General features: G+C 45.6%; 1 protein-coding gene and 2 pseudogenes across 1 annotated transcript; 1 reads left to right on the plus strand and 2 right to left on the minus strand.

Moving 5' to 3' along the window:
* Positions 1-4,951: 4,951 nt before the first annotated feature.
* LOC108349849 (60S ribosomal protein L7a pseudogene) lies at positions 4,952-6,904 on the plus strand (annotated as a pseudogene).
* A 665-nt stretch (positions 6,905-7,569) lies between these two features.
* Gapdh-ps69 (Glyceraldehyde-3-phosphate dehydrogenase, pseudogene 69) lies at positions 7,570-8,768 on the minus strand (annotated as a pseudogene).
* Positions 8,769-14,084: 5,316 nt separating this feature from the next.
* On the minus strand, positions 14,085-14,440 carry LOC100910888 (60S ribosomal protein L36-like). The gene is made up of 3 exons (XM_039097642.1): positions 14,393-14,440; positions 14,218-14,334; positions 14,085-14,171 (listed from the first exon to the last, which is right to left on the minus strand). The coding sequence occupies exons 1-3, from the start codon at positions 14,438-14,440 to the stop codon at positions 14,085-14,087; spliced, it is 252 nt and encodes an 83-aa protein (XP_038953570.1).
* Positions 14,441-21,127: the final 6,687 nt, after the last annotated feature.

Here is a 21,127-nt window from a genome sequence, read left to right on the forward strand (position 1 = left end):
TATCCATCTCTGTGAACGTATCCTAGAGCAGAGATGGTCTCCTACCTCAGCCTGAGTCTCCCACACTGTAGTCCCCTCAGACAGCTATCAGCCCTCCACGTTTTTCCTTCACCAACATGGTTCCCCTTGCCAGGGTTTTTGGTGCCCTTTCTACCATAGCACATGAATTTGACTTTGTAATATTTGCACATTGGAGACAGGGGCCCCTGACATGCTGTGTGTCCCCAGAAAAGACAGTTTAGGTCTCTGAACCTCAGAAGTTCCCCGATGAGCTCTTTGTCCCAAGAAAAAGCTCTGTAGGTCTCTGAACCTCAGTGAGTACACCTGAGAATGTTTCAGTGACTTTGATGAGGAAGATGAAGTCAAGACAAACCTGGAGAGGGGTGTAGTGGCCCAGGCCTGTAACCAGTCACTTAGGAAGCTGAGGCAGGAGAATCATAAGCTTGTCAGTTCTAAGCCAGTCTGGGCTACCGGTTGAGATACTGCCTCACAGATGATGCACACAGCTTCTTTATAACACAGAAAGCTCCACCTATTTCTTGGAAAATGCTATACAATTGTGAGCCATTCTTGGTACTCTCGATGCTTTGGCCAAGTACAGGGCCCCTGTCATAACTCTTTCCTGACTCAGTCTCCTACTGTGTACCCACAGGGTAGACTGGTTTTTGTCACTGTGTGTTGTGGTTTAATCAGCACAACCATGGACACCTTTGCCCAAACTCTGCACTTTGTGGCAGTGCTTTGGTCTCTCAAGTGTGAACTTGGTGTCAGAGATCAGTCTAGTGTAACAGAGGAGATGGGCTGAAGGGTGAGAGTGCACATGAGGCTAGCCCACTTGTCCATTGTTTGGCCTAAGGCTGTCTGTCTGTCTAAGAAGGCGGCTCCCCCCTTGGTACTGAGTCTACAGCATCACTAATGGGTAAAGTAAGGGTGTGATCCCCTGCAGCTAGGAGAAGCCCCATAAAATGGCACATCTGTAGCCCCAACCCAGAGATAAGACCAGCTGGTGCTGGGGGCTTGCTGGCCACCAGATTAGGAAATGATTGTTTTTTATTTTTGTTTTTGTTTTTTTTTTTCAATGAAAGACCCTGTCTTAAGAGACCTATGGTTGAGAGTAAGTGAAAGAAATATATAATCTTGACTTTTGCCTCCATGTGTATACTTGAACACACACGCACATGCTCACACACACACAGATACACACACGCACACGCACACATTCACACACATTCTCTGCTCTTCATGAGTCTCATGAACTGTAGATTGGTGTCACTGTCACAAAGGAAGGGGAAATGACAGGTAGGATGGTCTTCAACCACTTATGAAACTAGTGTTCAAATCAAAGAATGACACAGACCTGCTGTGATTTATACCATCAGAAACACCAGATGATCCACAGTCTGGATAACTACAGAAAATCAGTAAAACGCAGTCACCAAGTGCAGCCTCCAGACAGCTCAGGATTCCAATGCATTTGTCCTTTCAGAGTTTAACATAGAGGTTCTCACTCTGATTGCACATCAGAGTCAACCTAGGAGGTTTTCAGAGCATTAAGGCTGAAGTCCCCTGCCTCAGTTCCTCTGCTTTAATGGGTCTGGGATGGGGCCCAGGTAACAGGCCCCCTACCCCAGAACCAGAATTATTCTTTAATCAGGATAACTGAAGGGCCATCATCTCTCTGAGGAAGTAGGGACTGTACATGGTTCTGGGGCCTTGGGGTTGTATATGGCATAAAAGGGACAAAGATTTCATCCCTGGTCAGTTCCCCTGCAGCCTCACAGTCGTGGGTACCAACAGAGGGAAGCATCCTGGTCCCTGACAGCCAACAGGCGTTATCAGTGAGTCAGCTTAACTGCCCAGAGTGTCTCAGTCCACCTGAGGCTTTTAGGCCACTAACCCTTTGTCCCAGACACTTGGGAGCAACATGCAGGGAGGGAATGGTAAGGGACTGGGAAAAGCAGAGCTATCCTGGGACTTTATGGGTAAAGGACCTGGGAAGGGTCAGTCTTTTTTTTTTTTTTTCTTGGAGCTGGGGACTGAACCCAGGGCCTTGCGCTTCCTAGGCAAGCGCTCTACCACTGAGCTAAATCCCCAACCCTAGGAAGGGTCAGTCTTATGTAACCATGTAGCTTGAGAGGGGTGAGGCTCCATAGTGATGAGGGGGCAGGGCCAGCCTAGGAGCCCTGAACAGTGGACCAGAGTCCTGCAGAAGGATAAGGTAACTGTGTAAGGAGCCGCTCGTTACATCAGACTCCTGCATAAGGAATAATCACCTGGCTTCCCCAGCCAAGGTTGAAGAGCCATAGGGACCCTCAGGACATCACACATCACCATTAGTGACACAGAAAAATCTCCATCTGCCCATCTTAGAGTTGTGCTGTGTTTGTACTGAGACCCCCAGCAACCTGGTTATCCCCAAGGCCTGAGGTTTCCTAAAGGGTAGCAACAGATCAGGTTTTGGGTCTTTCTACCCTTAACTGCCTGCGACTCTGTGCTTAGTTTCTCCTTTGTTTGTGAGGTGGGATCCATCTGTGCCACACAGGCTGGCCTTACTCCCCTGGGCTCAAGGCTCCTCCCACCTCTGCCTTCCAAGTAGTTGAGCCACATGACAGCTGCCAGTGCTTCTCCAGTTGCCTCTCCTGAGTCCTTCAGGTCTGAAAGGCTCCAGGGACAGAACGGGCTGTTCACACCTCCTGGACAAAGAGCAAGGAGACACAGGTTAACTCCCATGAGCTCTAAGATACACGGAAGCCAACCTTGGAAAGTGGGTCTTAACAGAAGGGCTGAGGAACGAATGGGTATGTGGAGAAACTCCTAGGTATGGAGCAGACCCTGGTTCCACATTCCTATCACTTGTCCTGCCCCCATCATCAGCAAAAACACGGATGCCCTTCCTGTTATCTGCCGTCTGAGGGGAGGAGGCTGTCTAGCAGCGACTATGATGGTTCAGAGGAATATAAAACGCATTTGCTCCCCCTTCACACGCTTAAAATTACATAAAGAGGTCAGTTGTAACTTTTAATGCAATGAACATCAGGATTCACAGAGAATGGAGCAAGATTCTCAGACAGCCCATGGGCTCTGTGAGGACCCGTGGCTGAGGTAGAAAGGCATGTCTGATCTGAGGTGGCAGAGACGGAAAAGATTAACCACAGCAGTGGAAGCAGCTGGGAGCACAGCTGCCATCCCCAGGAAAGTGCAGTTTGTTGAAAGCTGCTCCAGCTGTCTGCAGAGCCTGGGGCACTAAGTGGAGCCACGCCCAAGGAAGGCGGGAGTCAGGAGCGAGGCGCTGCTGCCCCCTGGAGGTCAATCCAGAACTGTCTAATATCGGAGGCTTGATGTAGGGCATTGCTCTTTTGTGTTCGTGTGGGTGGAGGCCAGAGGTCAGTGTCATTCCTCAGGAGCTCTCGCCCTTACTTTTTAAGACAGGATCTCTCAGTTGACTGGAGCTCACTAATTCAGCTAATTATGGCTGGTCCGTGAACCCCAGGGATCCACTGTCCCTGCAAAGGGATTATTGGCATCACCACCATGCCGACTTTTCCTGGTTCTGAGGCATAAATTCCGGTGCTCATGCTCACAAGGCAAGCATTTGCTAACAGAGTGGTTCCCCCTGCCCAGCTTCCTGTTTTTGATAATTATAATGAACTTTCATGAGAGAAATTTCTTGTTCTTAGTAAAATGTGATTAAAATAGTTAAACACGAAGAGATGTTGTAGTATACTAAAAGGACTTACTTAAAACAATTACACATCTTTGAACCATGCAAGATGGCCCAGTCTTATACTTCCAGGACTGAAGAAACAGAAGAAGGTTACCATGAGAAAAGGCAGGGGATACTTGCAAAATATTATCTCATAAAAGAAAAAATAAAGATAAGAAAAATTGCCTGTTTCATGCTTGAAGAGGCAAACTTGTAGCACTTAACCTGCAGAAACAGCTCTTCAGCCCCTGCGGTCTGAGTCAGTACCTACTGTCTAGAGAAGCAAGTGTCAGCATTCTTTCACCGCACTCGTTTCCTGGTTTAGTTAAGAGTCAGACTGAAAACACAGTTGCAGTTGGAAGGGGTGCACATTTCATCACAGACTGAGACTGTCTTACCAGGGCTTCCCTGGTTTTCAGACAGTAGAGCAGCTTGTTCTTGACCCTCTGTCTCTTGAGCAAAGAGACTCAACATTATCTGGGCAGATGGAGAAACCTGATGGCTGTGTCCTGTGGTTTCATGCAGCAACACAGAGTATCCAGTTCCCTGGCCTCTTCAGATGGAGACAGAGAAACATTTAAAATTATAACCATTAAAATCCCACCTTATAAACAAGCAGTCCTGTAACATGTCTTGTTTGTGTAGCCACAGCCCGACATCTCACAGAGCACCCTTAGAAGTTTGAACCACAGACTCCATGAGATTGACATTGGGTGTCTTAGCCACACTCCACTTAATTTTGGGACAGTCTGTGTTCACTGGTATACTGACCTGTAGTTTTCTTTCCCTTTTGATGTTCTATCTTTACCTGGTTTGGGTAGTAGATGCTTGGGAGGGCTCCTTCTCTTTCTCTCTCTCCCTCTCCCCTCTCTCTTTCCTTTCTTCTTCTTCTTCTTCTTCTTCTTCTTCTTCTTCTTCTTCTTCTTCTTCTTCTTCTTCTTCTTCTTCTTCTTCTTCTTCTTCTTCTTCCTCCTCCTCCTCCTCCTCCTCCTCCTCCTCCTCCTCCTCTTCCTCTCCTCCTCTTCCTCCTTCTTCATCTTCTTCCCCTTCTTTCTTCCTTTTTTCTTCTCTTCCTCCTCCTATTCTTCTTTTTAAATTTTTTTTGAATAAGAACTGACTGTAGCTTTTTAAAAAATACCTGGCAGGGTTAGGGTTAGGGTTAGGGTTGGGGTTAGGGTTAGGGTTAGGGTTGGGGTTGGGGTTAGGGTTAGGGTTAGGGTTAGGGTTAGGGTTAGGGTTCTAACCCTGGCAGAATTCTGTTATGACTCCTCTGAGCCTGGCAAATTTGTTTGTATGTTTAAAGCTTGGAAGGATTTTTACCACTATAAGAACCTCTTCTGCTTTCTCTCTCCTCCAGTCGAGCAAGATGCCCAAAGGAAAGAAGGCCAAGGGAAAGAAGGTGGTCCCGGTCCCCACCGTGGTCAAGAAACAAGAGGCCAAAAAGGTGGTCAGTCCTTTGTTTGAGAAAAGGCCTAAGAACTTTGGCACTGGGCAGGACATCCAGCCCAAAAGAGATCTCACGCGCTTCGTCAAATGGCCCAGCTACATCAGGCTGCAGCGGCAAAGAGCCATCCTCTATAAGCGGCTCAAAGTACCTCCTGCCATCAACCAGTTCACCCAGGCTCTGGACAGGCAAACAGTGACTCAGCTGCTAAGCTTGCCCACAAGTACAGGCCAGAGACAAAGCAGGAGAAAAAGGAAAGGCTGCTGGCCTGCGCTGAGAAGAAAGCTGCTGGCAAGGGGGAAGTCCCAATTAAGAGACCACCTGTCCTCCGAGCAGGGGTCAATACAGTCACCACCTTGGTGGAGAACAAGAAGGCTCAGCTGGTGGTGATTGCCCATGACATAGACCCCATTGAGCTGGTGGTTTTCCTGCCTGCCCTTTGTCAAAAGATGGGGGTACTCTACTGCATCATCAAGGGAAAGGCCAGGCTGGGGTGCCTGGTCCACAGAAAGACATGCACCGCTGTTGCCGTCACACAGGTTAACTCAGAAGACAAGGATGCTCTGGCTAAGCTGGTGGAAGCTATTAGGACCAATTATAATGACCGATATGACGAGATCCACCGCCACTGGGGAGGCAACGTCCTGGGTCCTAAGTCTGTGGCTTGCATTGCCAAACTGGAAAAGGCAAAGGCTAAAGAACTCGCCACTAAGCTGGGTTAAATGTACACTTAAGTTTTCTGTACATAAATATAATTACAAAATTAAAAAAAATAACCTCTTCCTTTGTTATGGGTCTGTTTAGGTTGTTGACATCTTGGTTTAATCTTGGTGGTCTGGCTGAATCTAGAAATTCATTCATTTCTTTTAGGTTTTCCAGCTCAATGAAGTACAGGTCTTAAAATAGCCCCCTGTCATATTCTGGTTTTCTTCAGTGTTTGTTGTATTGTTTCCCTCTTCACTTCTGATTCTCTTAATTCTGTCCTCTCTTTCTTGCTTTTGGTTGGTTGGGTCAAGGGTCTGTCTGTCTTCTCTGTCTTCTCAGAGAACAGGTCTTAGATTCATTGATTTTTTTTTGTTTGTTTGTTTCTAGTTCATCTATTCCTTCTCTAGTTATTGTTGTTGTTTTTGTTATTTCTTGCCTTCTACTGGGTTTGCATTTGGTTTGTTCTTATTTTTTTTCAAATTCTTAGTTACATCACTTGTCATTTCTTTTTGTTCTTCCTAATTTTTTTTTTTTAAAGTGCAGACACCTAGATGCCTATAACTTTCCCTCAGGATGGTGCTCAGTGTGTCCCAGAGGTTTGCCTGTGGTATGTTTTCATTTGCATTTAGTTCCATAGAATTTTTCACCTTTTTCTTTATTTCTTCTTTTACCTGTCCATCACTCAGCAGTGAATTGTTCATTCTCCATGAGTTTTTGTATTTGTTAGAGATTGACTCATTGCTGACAATTTTATTGTCTGTCAACATGCTTTATTGCTGTGTGGTCAGGTAAGTTACAAGGAGTCATTTCAATCTTTCTGAATCTGTAAAGATTAGTTTTGCATCCCAGGATGTGATCTATTTTGGAAAAGCTTCGGTGTGCTGCTGGGTAGAGTGTGTGTTGTTTGATATTTGGGTGGAGTATTCTGTAGCTATTTGTGAAATCCAGTTGTTGAATGGTGTCAACTAATTCTGATGTTCTTCCGTTTAGTTTTCATCTAGATGACCTGTCTACTGGAGAAGGTGGGGTATTAAAATCACCTACTATTAAAAGATTGTTAATCTGTGTCTTTAAATCTGGTAGTACTTTTTTTTAAAAAATGAAATTGTGTGCCCCTGAGTTTAGATAGTCATATCTTCTTGAATAACTGTTCCTTTGATTAGAATGGAATATCCCTCTTTGTTTCTTCTGATTAATTTTAATTTGAAGTCTATTTTTGTCAGATATTGGAATACAGATGCCTGCTTGCATCCTGGTCCCATTTGATTGGAATACCTTTGTCTATCCTTTTATTCCAAGGCAAGTGTCTATCTTTAAAGCTAAAACATACTTTGGGTAGACAGAAGATAGATTTTCTTTCTCTCTCTCTCTCTCTCTCTCTCTCTCTCTCTCTCTCTCTCTCTCGCTCTCTCTCTCCCTCCCTCCCTCCCTCCCTCCCTCTCTCTCTCCCTCTCTTTCTTTCTTTCTTTCTTTCTTTCTTTCTTTCTTTCTTTCTTTCTTTCTTTCTTTCTGGGTGCAGTGAACTTTATTGATGGTATTCAAGAGAGTAAGGAGGGCTCCCTAGGCCCCTCCTGTTATTATGGGGGTCTGGGATGGAAATTGTGAGGGAGATGCTCAGTGTTAGGGCCCGAGTTGGGATGGGGACTCCTTAGCAACTGAGGGCCTCTCTCCTGCTCTCAGTGTCCTTGCTGGGGTGGGATGGGTGGTCCAGGGTTTCTTACTCCTTGGAGACCATGTAGGCCATGAGGTCCACCACCCTGTTGCTGTAGACGTATTCATTGTCACACCAGGAAATGAGCTTTAAAAAGTTGTCATTGAGAGCAATGCCAGCCCCTGGCATCAAAGGTGGAAGAGTGGGAGCTGCTGTTGACGTCTCAGGAGACAACCTGGTCCTCAGTGTAACCCAGGATGACCTTTAGTGGGCCCTCAGACGCCTGCTTCACCACCTTCTTGCTGTCATCATACTTGGCAGGTTTCTCCAGGTGGCATGTCAGATCCACAACAGATACGTTGGGGGTAGGAACACAGAAGGCCATGCCAGGGAGCTTCCCGTTCAGCTCTGGGATGACCTTGCCCACAGCCTTGGCAGCACCGTGGATGAAGGGATGATGTTCTGGGCTGCCTCACGGCCATCATGCCACAGCTTTCCAGAGGGGCCATCCACAGTCTTCTGAATAGCAGTGATAGCTTGGACTGTGGTCATGAACCCTTCCACGATGCCAAAGTTGTTATAGATGACCTTGGCCAGGGGGGCTAAGCAGTTGGTGGTGCAGGATGCATTGCTGACAATCTTGAGCAAGTTGTCATATTTCTTGTGGTTCACATCTATCACAAACATGAGGGTAATGGCCGAAGGGGTGGAGATGATGACTCTTTTGGCCCCACCCTTCAAGTGGGCCCTGGCCTTCTCCGTGGTGGTGAAGATGCCAGTTGACTCCACAACATACTCAGCACTAGCGTCACCCCATTTGATGTTAGGGGGATTTCGCTCCTGGAAAATGGTGATGGGCTTTCCGTTGGTGACAAGCTTCCCATTCTCAGCCTTGACTGTGCTGTTGAATTTGCCATGGGTAGAGTCATACTGGAACATGTGGACCATGCAGTTGAGGTCAATGAAGGGGTTATTGATGGCAACAATCTCCACTTTGCCAGATACAGAGAAGGCAGCTCTGGTCACCAGGTGTCCAATATGGCCAAATCCGTTCACACCGACCTTCATCATCTTGTCTATGGGCTGTGGCGGTCTCTCAAACTGGGAGGAACAGAGAGCTGAGAACTTTGATATGTAAAGATGATGATTATGATTATATAATTAATGTTTGGTTTATGCGTGTTTGTGTTTTGCCTGCATGTATGTATGTGCGAGAGTATGAAGCCCTGGAACTGGAGTTACACAGGTGTGAGCTGCCATGTAGGTGCTGGGAATTGAACCCAGGTCTTCTGGAAGAGCAGCCAGGGCTCGCTGAGCCATCTCTCCGGCCCCTAGAGTTATCATTGAAACATGTGTAAAGTTTGGTAGTTGGGCTAACTTTTGGTGCAGTGTTCGTATTGTCAATGGCATGCTGTGTTTTAATAACCATGGCTTCATGTTTCTTTTAGCAATGCCTCTGCTATGCTCATTCCCCTCTTTAGCCAGAAATAAATATAAATAAAGCCCTGCTTTTAACAGACCCTTTCTATGAAGTTGAGTATCATACCTGGATGGGAAAAAAAAAAGAAATAAAAAAGAGAACATGACTGTTCCTAGGTATCATGGAGGTGAGGTTTTATTGTAGATAAAATGGAGTGCACAGTCAGAGGCAGGGATATCTGGGAGAGTCCAGAGTGCACATGACCCTGAGCTGGGCCATGTGAAGAGAGAGAGGAGGGGAGAGCCTAGAGACCAGGAGACCGGATGACTAAAAGGCCAGGAAGGTAAAGGGTTAGAAAAGGCTAAAAAGGACGGGTACAGGCAAAATGGCTGGTTTATATACGGAAGGACAGCTGGGGGAAGGGCAGCCCAGGCCCAGGGCTGGAAAGTTTAGGATGGGGGCAGGGTATGCCAGCCAGAGGGACCTGTATGTAGGGATTGATAGTGACCAGGTCTGCTTTGATATGTTCAATAGGGACCTCAGGTAGCCATTTGTCCCCAGTTGGAGACCTAACAGTACTTACACTTCTGATATGATCAACCTATACATTTACTCTGAAAATATTTTTCTTCCATTAACCTTGGCATCCTGTATATGACATAGTTTAGTTCCAACATTTTAGCCACTATTCTTTCATACCTGTAGAAATATGTCTGGTAAAAAGTTATGTTGATAGAGTGAATTATAGAGGTTTAAGCCTTTTATTTCTAGAATGACAGGAGTTGGACCTACACTTAAGAATTAAAATATCTCCATGGGACCTTTTCTCTTCATCCTATGCCAGTAAGGTCATCGGGTTTATACTCGAACATGTTGATTTAAATCTCTCCTATACCAACTAATCCGCTACCATTATCTGTTATTTACTTTTTCCAAGTTCCATAGTTACACTATTCAGCTCCAATCTCTCGATATGAGTTGGATTAGCAATAAATACAGTAGCTATCATTCCTTTACTTATTCACAAATGAAACCCACAATCCACAGAAGTAGCAGCCAATTATTTCTTTTCCTTTACTGTCTCCCCTTTTTTGTTTTTCTTTTCTATAATTTTTTTTAAAGACAGGGTTTGTCCTTGTAGCCCTGGCTGTCCTGGATGAACCTGCTCTGTACATGAGGTTGATCTCTGCCTGAATCATTATTCTTCCATATTGCCCAAATATGACACCACTCAAATTTAGTCATTTACACTTTATTTACAGCCTTGGTATTTATCTTTCTTTCTACCAATTAGTTTATATCTTGTTTCAGGGCCACTATTGCAGTGATAAGACACCATGACCAAAGCAAGTTGGGGAGGAAAGAGTTTATCTGGCTTACACTTCCACAGCAGTGTTCATCATTGAAGGAAGTCAGGGCAGGAACTCAAGCAGGAGCTGATGCAGAGGGCATGGAGGAGTGCTGCCTAATGGCTTGCTCCTCAAAGCTTGATCAGCTTGATTTATTAGAACTCAGGACTGCCAGGCCAGGCTTGGTACCACCCATTATGGTACCTATGCCACTAATTAAGAAAATCCCCTTCAGGTGTGCCTACAACCCAGTTTTATGGAGAGTCTCCCTCCTCTGATGACTCTAGACTGTATCAAGTTGACATACAATTAGCCAGTATGTATCTGTCTCATCCCTTTATAATATGAAATAAAATTCCCATCATATTGACATTTTGTTTTTGTTTCCAAAAAGAATAATTATTACTGACATACTAAGAAACAATAGCAGTATCCAGGCTACTTCTATAGCTAAATAAGTCTAACTTAGCCTATTCCTCTCTATACACTGAATTTACACTATCTCACTGTGGTGGTTTGGATATCCTTGGTCCACGGGAAGTGGTACTATTAGGAGGTGTGGCCTTATTGGAGGAGGTGTGGCCTTGTTGCAGGAAGTGTGGCATTGGAGGGGCAGGGCTTTGGGGTAATATATATGCTCAAGGTTTGCCCAGTGTGACATAGACAGTCTATCCTGGTTGCAGTCCCATCAAGATGTAGAACTCTCAGCTCCTTCTCTAGCACCATGTCTGTCTACATGCTGCCATGTTTCCTGCCATGATGATAATGGACTAAATTCCTGAAATTGTAAGCCAGACTCAATTAAATATTGTCTATGGTAAGAGTTGCCTTGGTCATGGTGTTTCTTCACAGCAATGGAAACTCTAACTAAGATACTCACTCACTGGTTTCCCAACAACTAACAGCATCAAAATAGTTAACCTCCAAGAAAATGTAAAAAAGAACTGAACACTCACCCTATAATTATTCATATCATCTTAACCCTCGCACTATGCCCTATAATTAGTTCCCTTAACCAGAAGTTTAAGATATAATTTGTCCAAGAGCCTTTAAAGCCTAAGCAAACTCCTAAGTTTAACTTCTGCTATCCAAGGATTGCAAGACTTTATCTGACATCTATTGATGGCGAATCAAGTGCTTTTATTAAGCCAAATCTCCCTTCTGTACTGATGGGATCTGACCCCATGAAACCTTGGTTAACAACTAAATATCCTACGACTGCCTTTAATCTACTTCTGCCAGGGAGAAAGGGGACAGGAGAAGCCTTGGTAGAGCTGTTCTTTTTTTCTCCCCCTACTCCTTTGAATTTGAAGTTCACTATGAATTCCACCCCAATGCTTGGTAAGAAGAGGACTTAAATCTGTATTTAGATGGACAGTCTGATGCTAACTCGGTCATTTTACCTATGTTCACGGACCAACGAGCTGCCAAGATATTGAAATTTTAAACTTCCTGTTTGCTGCCTGAGCTGGAATGGCAGAATCAGCATAACATCATTCATTCATTCATTCATTCATTCATTCATTCATTCATTCCAATCACAGATTCCCATCCTTTCCTCCCGGTCCCACCTTCACATGCTCCTTCCAGTACACCTTCTCTGAGGAGAAGGGGAAGCCCCCTATGGGTACCAACCTGCCTTGGCACATGAAGTCACAGCAGGACTAAGCACATCCTCTTCCACTCAAGCCAGTCAAGGCAGCCCAGGTAGGAATAGGGGATCCAAAGGCAGGCATCAGAGTCAGAGACAGCCCCTTCTACAGTTGTTAGGGGACCCACGTGAAGATCAAACTGCACATCTGTTACACATGTGTAGGGGGCCTAGGTCTAGCCCGTGCATATTCTTTAGTTGGTAGTTTTGTCTCTGCGAGCTCCCATAGGCCCAGGTTAGTTTACTTTGTAGATATTCTTGGGACCTTGACCTCTCTGGCTCCCTCAACTCCCCCTGTCCCCCCCCCTCTTCCACAAAACTCCCGAGCGCCACCTATTGTTTGGCTGTGGGTCTCTGCCTCTGTTTCTATCAGCAGCTGGATGAAGCCTCTCAGAAGACCTTTATGCTACTCTGCCAGCATAGTAGAGTATCATTAATAGTGTCAGTGGCTGGCTCTCTCCCACGGGGTAGTCTCATGTTGGGCCAGTCATTGGTTGGCCATACCCTCATTCTCTACTTCACCATTCTCTGCTTCTTGTAGGCAGGACATTTTTTTGGGTCAAAGGTTTTTGTGAGTGAATTGGTGTCCCCCTCCCTCCACTGGAAATTCTGCCTGGCTACAGGAGGTGGCCACTTCAGTCTCCATATCCCCAGCTGCTAGATGTCTGTTAGGGTCTCCCCCAAAGATTTCTGGGAGCCTTCCCAGTCCCAGATCTGCCGCTCATCCCAGACAAGCCCTGCACTGATTTCTGTTCTCTCTTCTAGCCCTCTCCTGTCTGCCCTCCATTCTCTCCTCACTTGTTCCCCACCCTCATGCCCCTCTATATCCCCTCTTCCACCCAGTTTCCTCCCTTCCTCCACCTCTGACTTCCATTTTATTTCTCCTTCTGTGTGAGATTCCAGTATCCTCCCTTTGGCTCCCTTGTTACTTAGCTTCTTTGGGTCTGTGGATGGTAGCATGGTTATCCTGTGTTTTATGGCTAATATCCACTTCGTAAGTGAGTACATACCATATTTGTCTTTCTGGGTCGGCGTTACCTCACTCAGGATGGTATTTTCTAGTTCTAACCATTTGCCTGCAAAATTCATGATGTCCTTGTTTTTAATAGTTGAGTAATATTGCATTGTGAAAATGAACCATATTTTCTGTATCCATTCTTCAGTTGGGGGGCATCTGGGTTGTTTCTCGTTTCTGGCTATTATGAATAAAGATGCTATGAACATAATTGAGCAAGTGTCCTTATGGTGTGATGGAGCATCTTTTGGGCATATGCCCAGGAGTGGTATATCTGAGTTTTCAGATAGAACTATTTTCAATTTTCTGAGAATATTGATTTGATTTGCATTTCTTTGATGACTAAGTACATTGAACATTTAAGTGCTTCCCAGCTATTAGAGGTTCCTCTGCCAAGAATTCTGTTTAGCTCTATACCCCATTCTTAATTGGGCTATTTGGTTCATTGATGTCTAATCTCTTGAGCTCTTTATATATTTTGTATGTTAGTCCTCTGTTAGATGTAGGGTTGGTGAAGATCTTTTTCCATTCTGTAGTTTGCTGTCCTATTGATGGTATCCTTTGACTTACAGAAACTTTTTGGATTCATGAGGTTCCATTTATTGCTAATTCTAGTGCCTGAGTTATTGGTGTTCTGTTGAGGAAGTTATCTCCTCGGCCAATGTGTTCAAAGCAGTTTCCCATTTTCTCTTCTATTAGGGTTAGTGTATCCAGTGCTTTTATGGTGAGGTCTTTGGTCCACTTGGACTCAAGTTTTGTGCAGGGTGATAGATATGGATCTATTTGCATTCTTTTACATGTAGACATTCAGTTAGACCAGTGCCATTTGTTGATTTGTTTTCCTCTTTCCACTGTATGGTTTTGGCCTTCCTTCCTTCCTTCCTTCCTTCCTTCCTTCCTTCCTTCCTTCCTTCCTTCCTTCCTTCCTTCCCTCCCTCCCTCCCTCCCTCCTTTCTTTCTTTTTTTTTTTCCCGGAGCTGGGGATTGAACCTAGGGCCTTGCCCTTGCTAGGCAAGTGCTCTACCGCTGAGCTAAATCCCCAACCCCTTCTTTCTTTCTTTCTTTCTTTCTTTCTTTCTTTCTTTCTTTCTTTCTTTCTTTCTTTCTTTCTTTCTTAACAATGAACTTTTATTGGGGGAGGGTTCATTAATCCTTGGCTGCCGCCTTCCTCATGGCTGCCAGCACATTGCTCAGCTCTTCCTGCTTTCTCTTGGCGCACATGTGCGTGCCTATCTGTGAGGAGTCGTAGCCTGTCACTGTCAGTCACTCCCCCACCCACTATGTTCTTGATGAACTTGAGTGCACGCTTGTCCTTGGACAATTTGAGCGTGGTGCGCCGCTCGTAGGGCTCGAAGCTGCACACTTCCAGGATCATGTCCCGCACGAACTTGGTGTGCTTGGTGAGGCGTCCGCAAGTTCTGGCTGTGTCTCGGCTTGCTGACTTTCTTTGTTACCCTGTGGCCCTTGTTGGGGCCCACGGTCATAGGGTAGCGCAGGGCCATGGCTGCTGCTCTCCGATGGCGGCCAGGACAGGAAGCTCTTTTCCTTATTTTTTGCACCCTCCTGGTGCCCAGCATCTTCCCCTATCTGCTGCTGTAGATTTGCCTGTTCTTATCATTTCTTACAAGTGTGTCTGTGGTTCTCAGCAACCGGCTTCCCCTTCTACACTACAAGGTTCGTGCAGGGTGTGGCATGACTACATTGTTCCTTTTCATTGCTGGCTAATGTTACATTGCATGGACATGACACGCTGTGTACTTTCATTCACTGGTGGATGGGAAACAAAAAACCAAGGGGTGGACATTGTCTCCCCGTATTGGTTGCTGTGCTGCCAATGAAGACGCATGAGTGAAGTTTTGTGCCGGGGTCTGCTGTTACTTCCTTGGGCACATACTTGGCATGGAAGTGCTGGAACTCTCATTGACTCATCGTTTGAGCTTCTAGATGTTTCTTAGAACAGTGGTTCCATTGGGATTTCCCACCAGGGTGTGGGGCTTGCTACCTCCTCATCAATACTCACTCTTAGCTGATTTAAGAGAAACTATTACATTTTTTTTTTTGTTTGTTTTGAGATGGGATTTCTCTATGTAGCCTTGACTGTCCTGGAACTCACTATGGAGACCAGGCTTACTCAAACTCATAGAGATCTGCCCATCCATCTCTTGAATTCCGGGATTATAGGTGTTCATCACCACACCCAACCTTAATATTACTCTTGAAACATGATCTCACCATGTAGCCTTGAATGGCCTGGAACTTACTATGTAGACAAGGCTTATGATGACGGCGATGAGCTTGTATTGATCCTCCTGTCTCAGCTTTCTGGTTTTTGAAGGTTGCAGCTTAGTGGATGGGAAGCCACCCCTCCTCATGATTTTGGCTCAGGTAGTAACAGCACTGAGCAGGTTAACACTAAACAAGTGTTGACAAGTTTGAGCCTTTGATGTGCCTACTGACCATTTGTACATCATTTTCGAAAATATGCCTTCTGTCCACTCAAAAATTAGGCTATTTGCCTTTTTTGTTATTACTTTATTGTGGGTTTGTTCATTTATTTGCTTGTTTTTCAAGGGTCTCTCTGTGTAGCTCCACCACTGCTTGGCTGTGGGTTTTTTTTTAAAGATTTAATTTATTTATTTTATTTATATGGGCATACTTTAGCTGTCTTTAGACATACCAGAATGAGGGCATCAGATCTCATTACAGCGGGTTGTGAGCCACCATGTGGTTGCTGGGATTTGAACTCAGGACCTCTGGAAGAGCAGTCAGTGCTCTTAATCACTGAGCCATCCAGCCCGACTGTGGGTTTTATTTTTAAAGATTTATCTTATTATTTTCATTTGTATTTTTAGTTATTTTAGACTTTGATTTTGTGCGTGTGATTGGGTATGTGCCGGTGAATTCAGGTACCCTCAGAGGTCAGAGGTGTCAGACACCTTGAGTTCCAGGAGATCAGGATCTGGCCCACATGAGTGCTGGGAACCACATTTTGGACCTCTGGAGGAGCTGTGCGTGTTCTTAAAGCCAAGTTGTCTCTCCAGTGTTCTTGTGGGTTTTAATAAGGGGAAGTGGCCCGGCTGATTAATTCACTCTCTGACAGTCTGGAGATGGGTGGATTGTTCGCACAGTTTTTCACATATAGTCTTTTTTTTTCTTTATTAACTTGAGTGTTTCTTATTTACATTTCGAGTGTTATTCCCTTTCCCGGTTTCCGGGCAAACATCCCCCTAACCACTCCCCCTCCCCTTCCTTATCTCAAGGAGTTCATAACTTCAATAATCCAGATAAATTGGAGTGGGATAATCTACGCCTTACTCGGCTTTTTGAGGAATACTCTTTGGCTGTGTGACCTTGAATAAATTGCTCAACTTCTCTGAGTCCCAGATTTGGTGAATGCTTTTCTTTCTCATCTCTGCTCAATTGTGGTGGCTGCAGCCAGCTCTTGCTGTGTCGTAGAAGCCTGTGCCAGGGGGTCAACAGGTGTCACAGCCCTTCTTACCCCACATCTAGAAATTCAGCTTCAGTTCCTGGGAATAATGGATTCAGATGTCATGAACCAAAAATGGCCTCGGATTCATGACCCAGCTCTGATTTGACCCTTGGGTGCACTGCAGGTTCTGGAACACTCAGCAGAACCCTCCGTGGGCAAAACTTGGGAGGCAGACTTTCCCACGTCAGGGCCTTGTCTCTTCAGATGGGAATGGTGTGGATAGAATGATAAGCCCATGGTGTATTGCTCATTTTCTGCATTTGGCCTCCGGAAAGGAAGGAGCAGAAAAGGAAGCCTCATGGATGAAGACAGTGTCTGAACCCAGAGGGGAGGCTTTGATGGTTTCAACATGGACCAACTTCCTAGGTGCTCTCTACTTCCTGATGACAGGTGCAGCCAACTGCCTCACGCTCCTGTAGTCGTACCTTCTCTGCCACAACGGACAGCATCTTCCCGAACTCTGAGCCCAGATGGACCTTCCTCCTTGAAGTTGCTTTCATCTGGTGATTTTGTCACAGAAACAGGAGAGGGGGGAGCGGGGGAAGGGAAGGCATGCTACCAAGCCTGAGCTAGTCAGTGCTAGGGATCCCGGGGTCCCCATGAGACGCCATTCCTGTCTTTCTGGGTGGACCGTGAGGTTGAGTAGGTGTCTCCTCTGCTCCTTGAGTCTATTTTTCTACAGTTCTACAGGGAAACTCAGCTAGAACTCAACAAGAGGCTCATTTCCCCCTCCTTCTATCATTTCTGCTTTAACATGAGTGGGTGCTTCCTCCACTACAGACATTACTCACATGGAGTCAAACCCCAGGCTAGCCCCACTGTGCTCACGGTCAAGGAAGGGAGGTGATGTTGTCCGGGAGGAAAATTGCAACTTCACCTTCTTTGTGATTGGTTTATCAGGTAGCTGGAAATATCAATGGGCTATGGAAATCATGGACATTATCACTTGCCTGTAACTCACAGAAATTTATAGGACATGGAATCCAGAGTAGAGTATGTATCCTTTCCAAACGCTCCTGGTGCTTTGCAAGCTAGACGTACTCAGGGTTTCCATGAGAGCTGAAGGCAATGGATTTGAAAACGAGTCATTCGTGCTGTCCAGCCTGCCTCTCACAGCCCCAGAGGATATTTCTTATAATTTATTTATGACTGACTTGGGAACAAAGGGTGGCGGGGGTGGGGTGGGGGAGGGTAAATTGGCCTGATCCTCTAATTTCCCAGCTCAGATTTTTCTGGTTCCTCGGCATCTGACAAGAATGTTAATAAGTCATAAAGGGATCTATCATGCTGAGGCATAATATTAGATGCTGGAATTGATGAAAGGAACACGCTGTATTAGACAATGTTCCGTGGAACTGAGGAACCGTATGCCCAGCTATGAAAAGCCCATGAAGGCTACAGTTGATGACGGGGTCTATCTCTCCTAGAGCTGGGCTTGTCTGCCCCAAGCCCTAGCCACATTCTTATTTTTCTGTGTTTCAAGAATATCGTACTTATGTCAGATCTTCATCAGTTGACTCATGAGCAATGCCTTGGCTGTTTTAATAATGAAACTGGTCAACATGATTGATGTCGTAGAGTTGGATGACCGACGGTATTGCACTGTGCAGAACCAGTTCCTTGGCGGAACCAGAAGGAGCTTTATTATAATGCCGGGCATCACAGTTGGCCTTATTTTTCCTCTAAATTTTTCTTTCTCTAGCTAATCTCCTTTTACCCCCAGCAAATGCCGCAGTTACTTCGGTGATGTGCAAAGGTGTTATCATGGAAGAGCATTTGTATGAAGATTACCTCCTGTCCAGTACACATAAAGTTTAAAATGGTGGGACCCTGGTAGGTGGACCACACCCCAGGATGTGTCCTACTTTCAAGAGCAGTTGGCCAACACAAACTAACTCCACGGGTTTAAAGAAAAAGAGAAGAAACCTTGAAGTTAGGTGAGTGGAGAGTAAGGCTGGAGAGGGATGATCTGGAGGTGGTGGAGAGGAGATGGGGATCTAGGAGGCGCTGGAGGTGGTAAAGATTATGATCAGAATATATTGTATAACATTCTGCTTTTTAATTCCATCCATTTTCATGGAAATGACATAACTTTATTTTACTTTACACCCCAGGAAATTCTGCTGTGTATAAAAATACATGGCGTGGAACTTTCAAATAATTGATTAAAAGTGGTATTTAAAAATGAAATAAAATGGTGAGAAAAAGAAAAAAAAAGGAGAGTGAGGAAGGTGATTTATTGTACACAAGTTACACTTGGCCACCAATGAGAGAAGAGAACTAGTCCAGAATGCTGCAGGTCAGGGCAGAGGCCTAATGGAGACTGTTTGGGTTGTGAGGAAGTCAAGCTCTCAGATGCTCTTGGTGAGGAGATGGGGAAGTCCCAGGTCCACTGAGTCTTCTTACAGACATCAGCATACTGTCCAACAACATGGACCAGCACCCACCCCGGCCTTCGGCATATCTCTTACTTCTGCTCCGTCAGCCTTCTTGGATATGCAGGCGCCAGCATGGGTTTCAAATGTACATTTAAGAAAAAAAATTTTTCTTTCCTCCCAAATGCACTTAATCTTATTCCCTGCCTATAATAAATATATATATATATATATATATATATATATATATATATATATATATATATATATATGTGTGTGTTCTAGCATCTTGTCAAGTCCAGGCGCTTACTACACCCAGGACAGCTCCAGAGAAGCGACCTCCAGATGTTCCAATCTCCTCTCACAGACACCGACGCTTCTATTGGACCTGTTCCTTCTGACCTCTCCTCAGATGGTTCCACAGACCCTGGACAACAAGGCAACAGCCAACTCTAGGACTGGACAAACATCCCCATACCCACTTCTCTAGATTCCCTAGAGACTCGTTGCTCCCAAAGCAAGCAGGAAGTAGTTAGTGATCACGACAACCCTATTCCTGCTCCACCATTGCCTCTAATTTTTCTTTTTTAATTAAACCAAAATGGGGGAATGTTGGTATTCTGTCTAAGCTCCACCCCCACGGTTGCCTGGCAATATCTAGGTGTGCCTAACTATAAAGGGGGCTGCTTGCCCCCTCCTCCTCCTCTTGCTCTTGCTCTCTTGCCCTCTTCTCTTTGTCCCTCCCCCCTTCCCTCCACGTGCCCATGGCCAGCCTTTGTTCCTCCCCTCCTCTACTCTTCTTCTCTCATTAAACCCCTCCACGTGGAACCATGATAGTTTGTTCTGTCTGGACTCGAGCTGAAATTTAAACTTGCACCTCTGCCTCATCTTTCTTCCCCTGCCTCCTTTCATCCCCCATTTTATCCTCACGGAGCAGGGGTTTCAGGCTGAGAGCTATAGATAGTTTCTTTTGCAGAAAGCTTTGGGGTTTTCCCATGGTGGGTGCAAGGTGATCCCTCGAGTGTCAGCCCAGCTGCTCAGCTCCCAACATCTTCTGTGACAGATGCATTATCTCCCATTTGCCCAGGATTTGATTCTCTGTCACTCCAGGGCGTTGGTGTCTAAGCAGCACTTGTCTCCCCATGCCCTCTCTATGCTTCACTTGGAGTCATTTGCAATAGCTGTGATGTGTGACCCCCAGGTCTAGGGAATACTTAAAAATACACACAGTGTTGATACCACAGTGCTCAAAGTCCTGTAAGGGGTGTTTGCATTTCTTTTCCATCCAGACACTTTGGTACTGTATAGGCCCATGAAGGTCGTATCAAAGCAAACCTTCAATAAAGTGGCCTTTATAGAGCTCCTTTATGGAGCTCGGGGCCAAGTGCTTTGTTCGGGGTGATAAGGTAGATTCATTTTCTTTTGTTCCAGAGCAAACAAAGACTCAGTGAATGTCAATGATCGGCCAAATAGAAAGTCATAGAGAAATCTTTTTTTTTCTTTTTCTTTTTATTAATCATTCGATTCACTTACATCTCAAATGATATCTCACTTCCTGGTTACCCCTCCACTATCCTCCCCATCCCACAACCTCCCTCTGCTCCTTTCCCTTTTCTTCTACGAGGGTGCTCCCCTACCCACCCACCCTCTCCCACCTCACCCCTCCAGCATTCCCCTATGCTGGGGCATCAAACCTCCACAGGACCAAGGGACTCCCCTCCTATTGTCAGACAAGGCCAACCTCTGTTACCTCTGTATTTGGAGCCATGGCTCCCTCCCTGTACACTCCTTGGTTGGTGGTCTAGTGCCTAGGAGCACTGGGTGGTCCAGCCAGCTGATGTTTGCAATCCCCCTCAGCTCCTCCAATCCTTCCGCCAGCTCCCCAACCAGGGTCTCCGAGCTCCGTCTGATGGTTGTCTCCAAGCAATGGAGGAACCGTTTATACCACATTGCCTTGCTATTTCAAGTGATAAAAGCCAAGAGTTTGCAAGTCTGTGGATTATTTGATTCAGCTCCTTGACCTTTCACTTGTCATGAATCATCGGCTTCCCTCTGGTGCTTCTCACCCCACAGTGTTCCGAGGTGTGAGGTAAGAATGTGAGGTCCCTTCACACTATTTGTTCATTCGGTCAGTCAATCCCTTTGTCAGGTTTACAATGTGCCTTCTTCAACTCCTGGGCTCAGACCTCTTGAACAACCACCTCCATTGTTCTTCTGCTTACGGATTCCTAAATGCACAGAGCAAAGCCCTGGAGGTGCACAGGATCTGACTCAGCCACCCCACATGGAGGAGGGGAATCAGGTGAAAATTCAGAGTCGCGCCC

Source organism: Rattus norvegicus, chromosome 1 (assembly GCF_036323735.1).
Source record: "Rattus norvegicus strain BN/NHsdMcwi chromosome 1, GRCr8, whole genome shotgun sequence".
Classification (NCBI taxonomy): domain Eukaryota; kingdom Metazoa; phylum Chordata; class Mammalia; order Rodentia; family Muridae; genus Rattus; species Rattus norvegicus.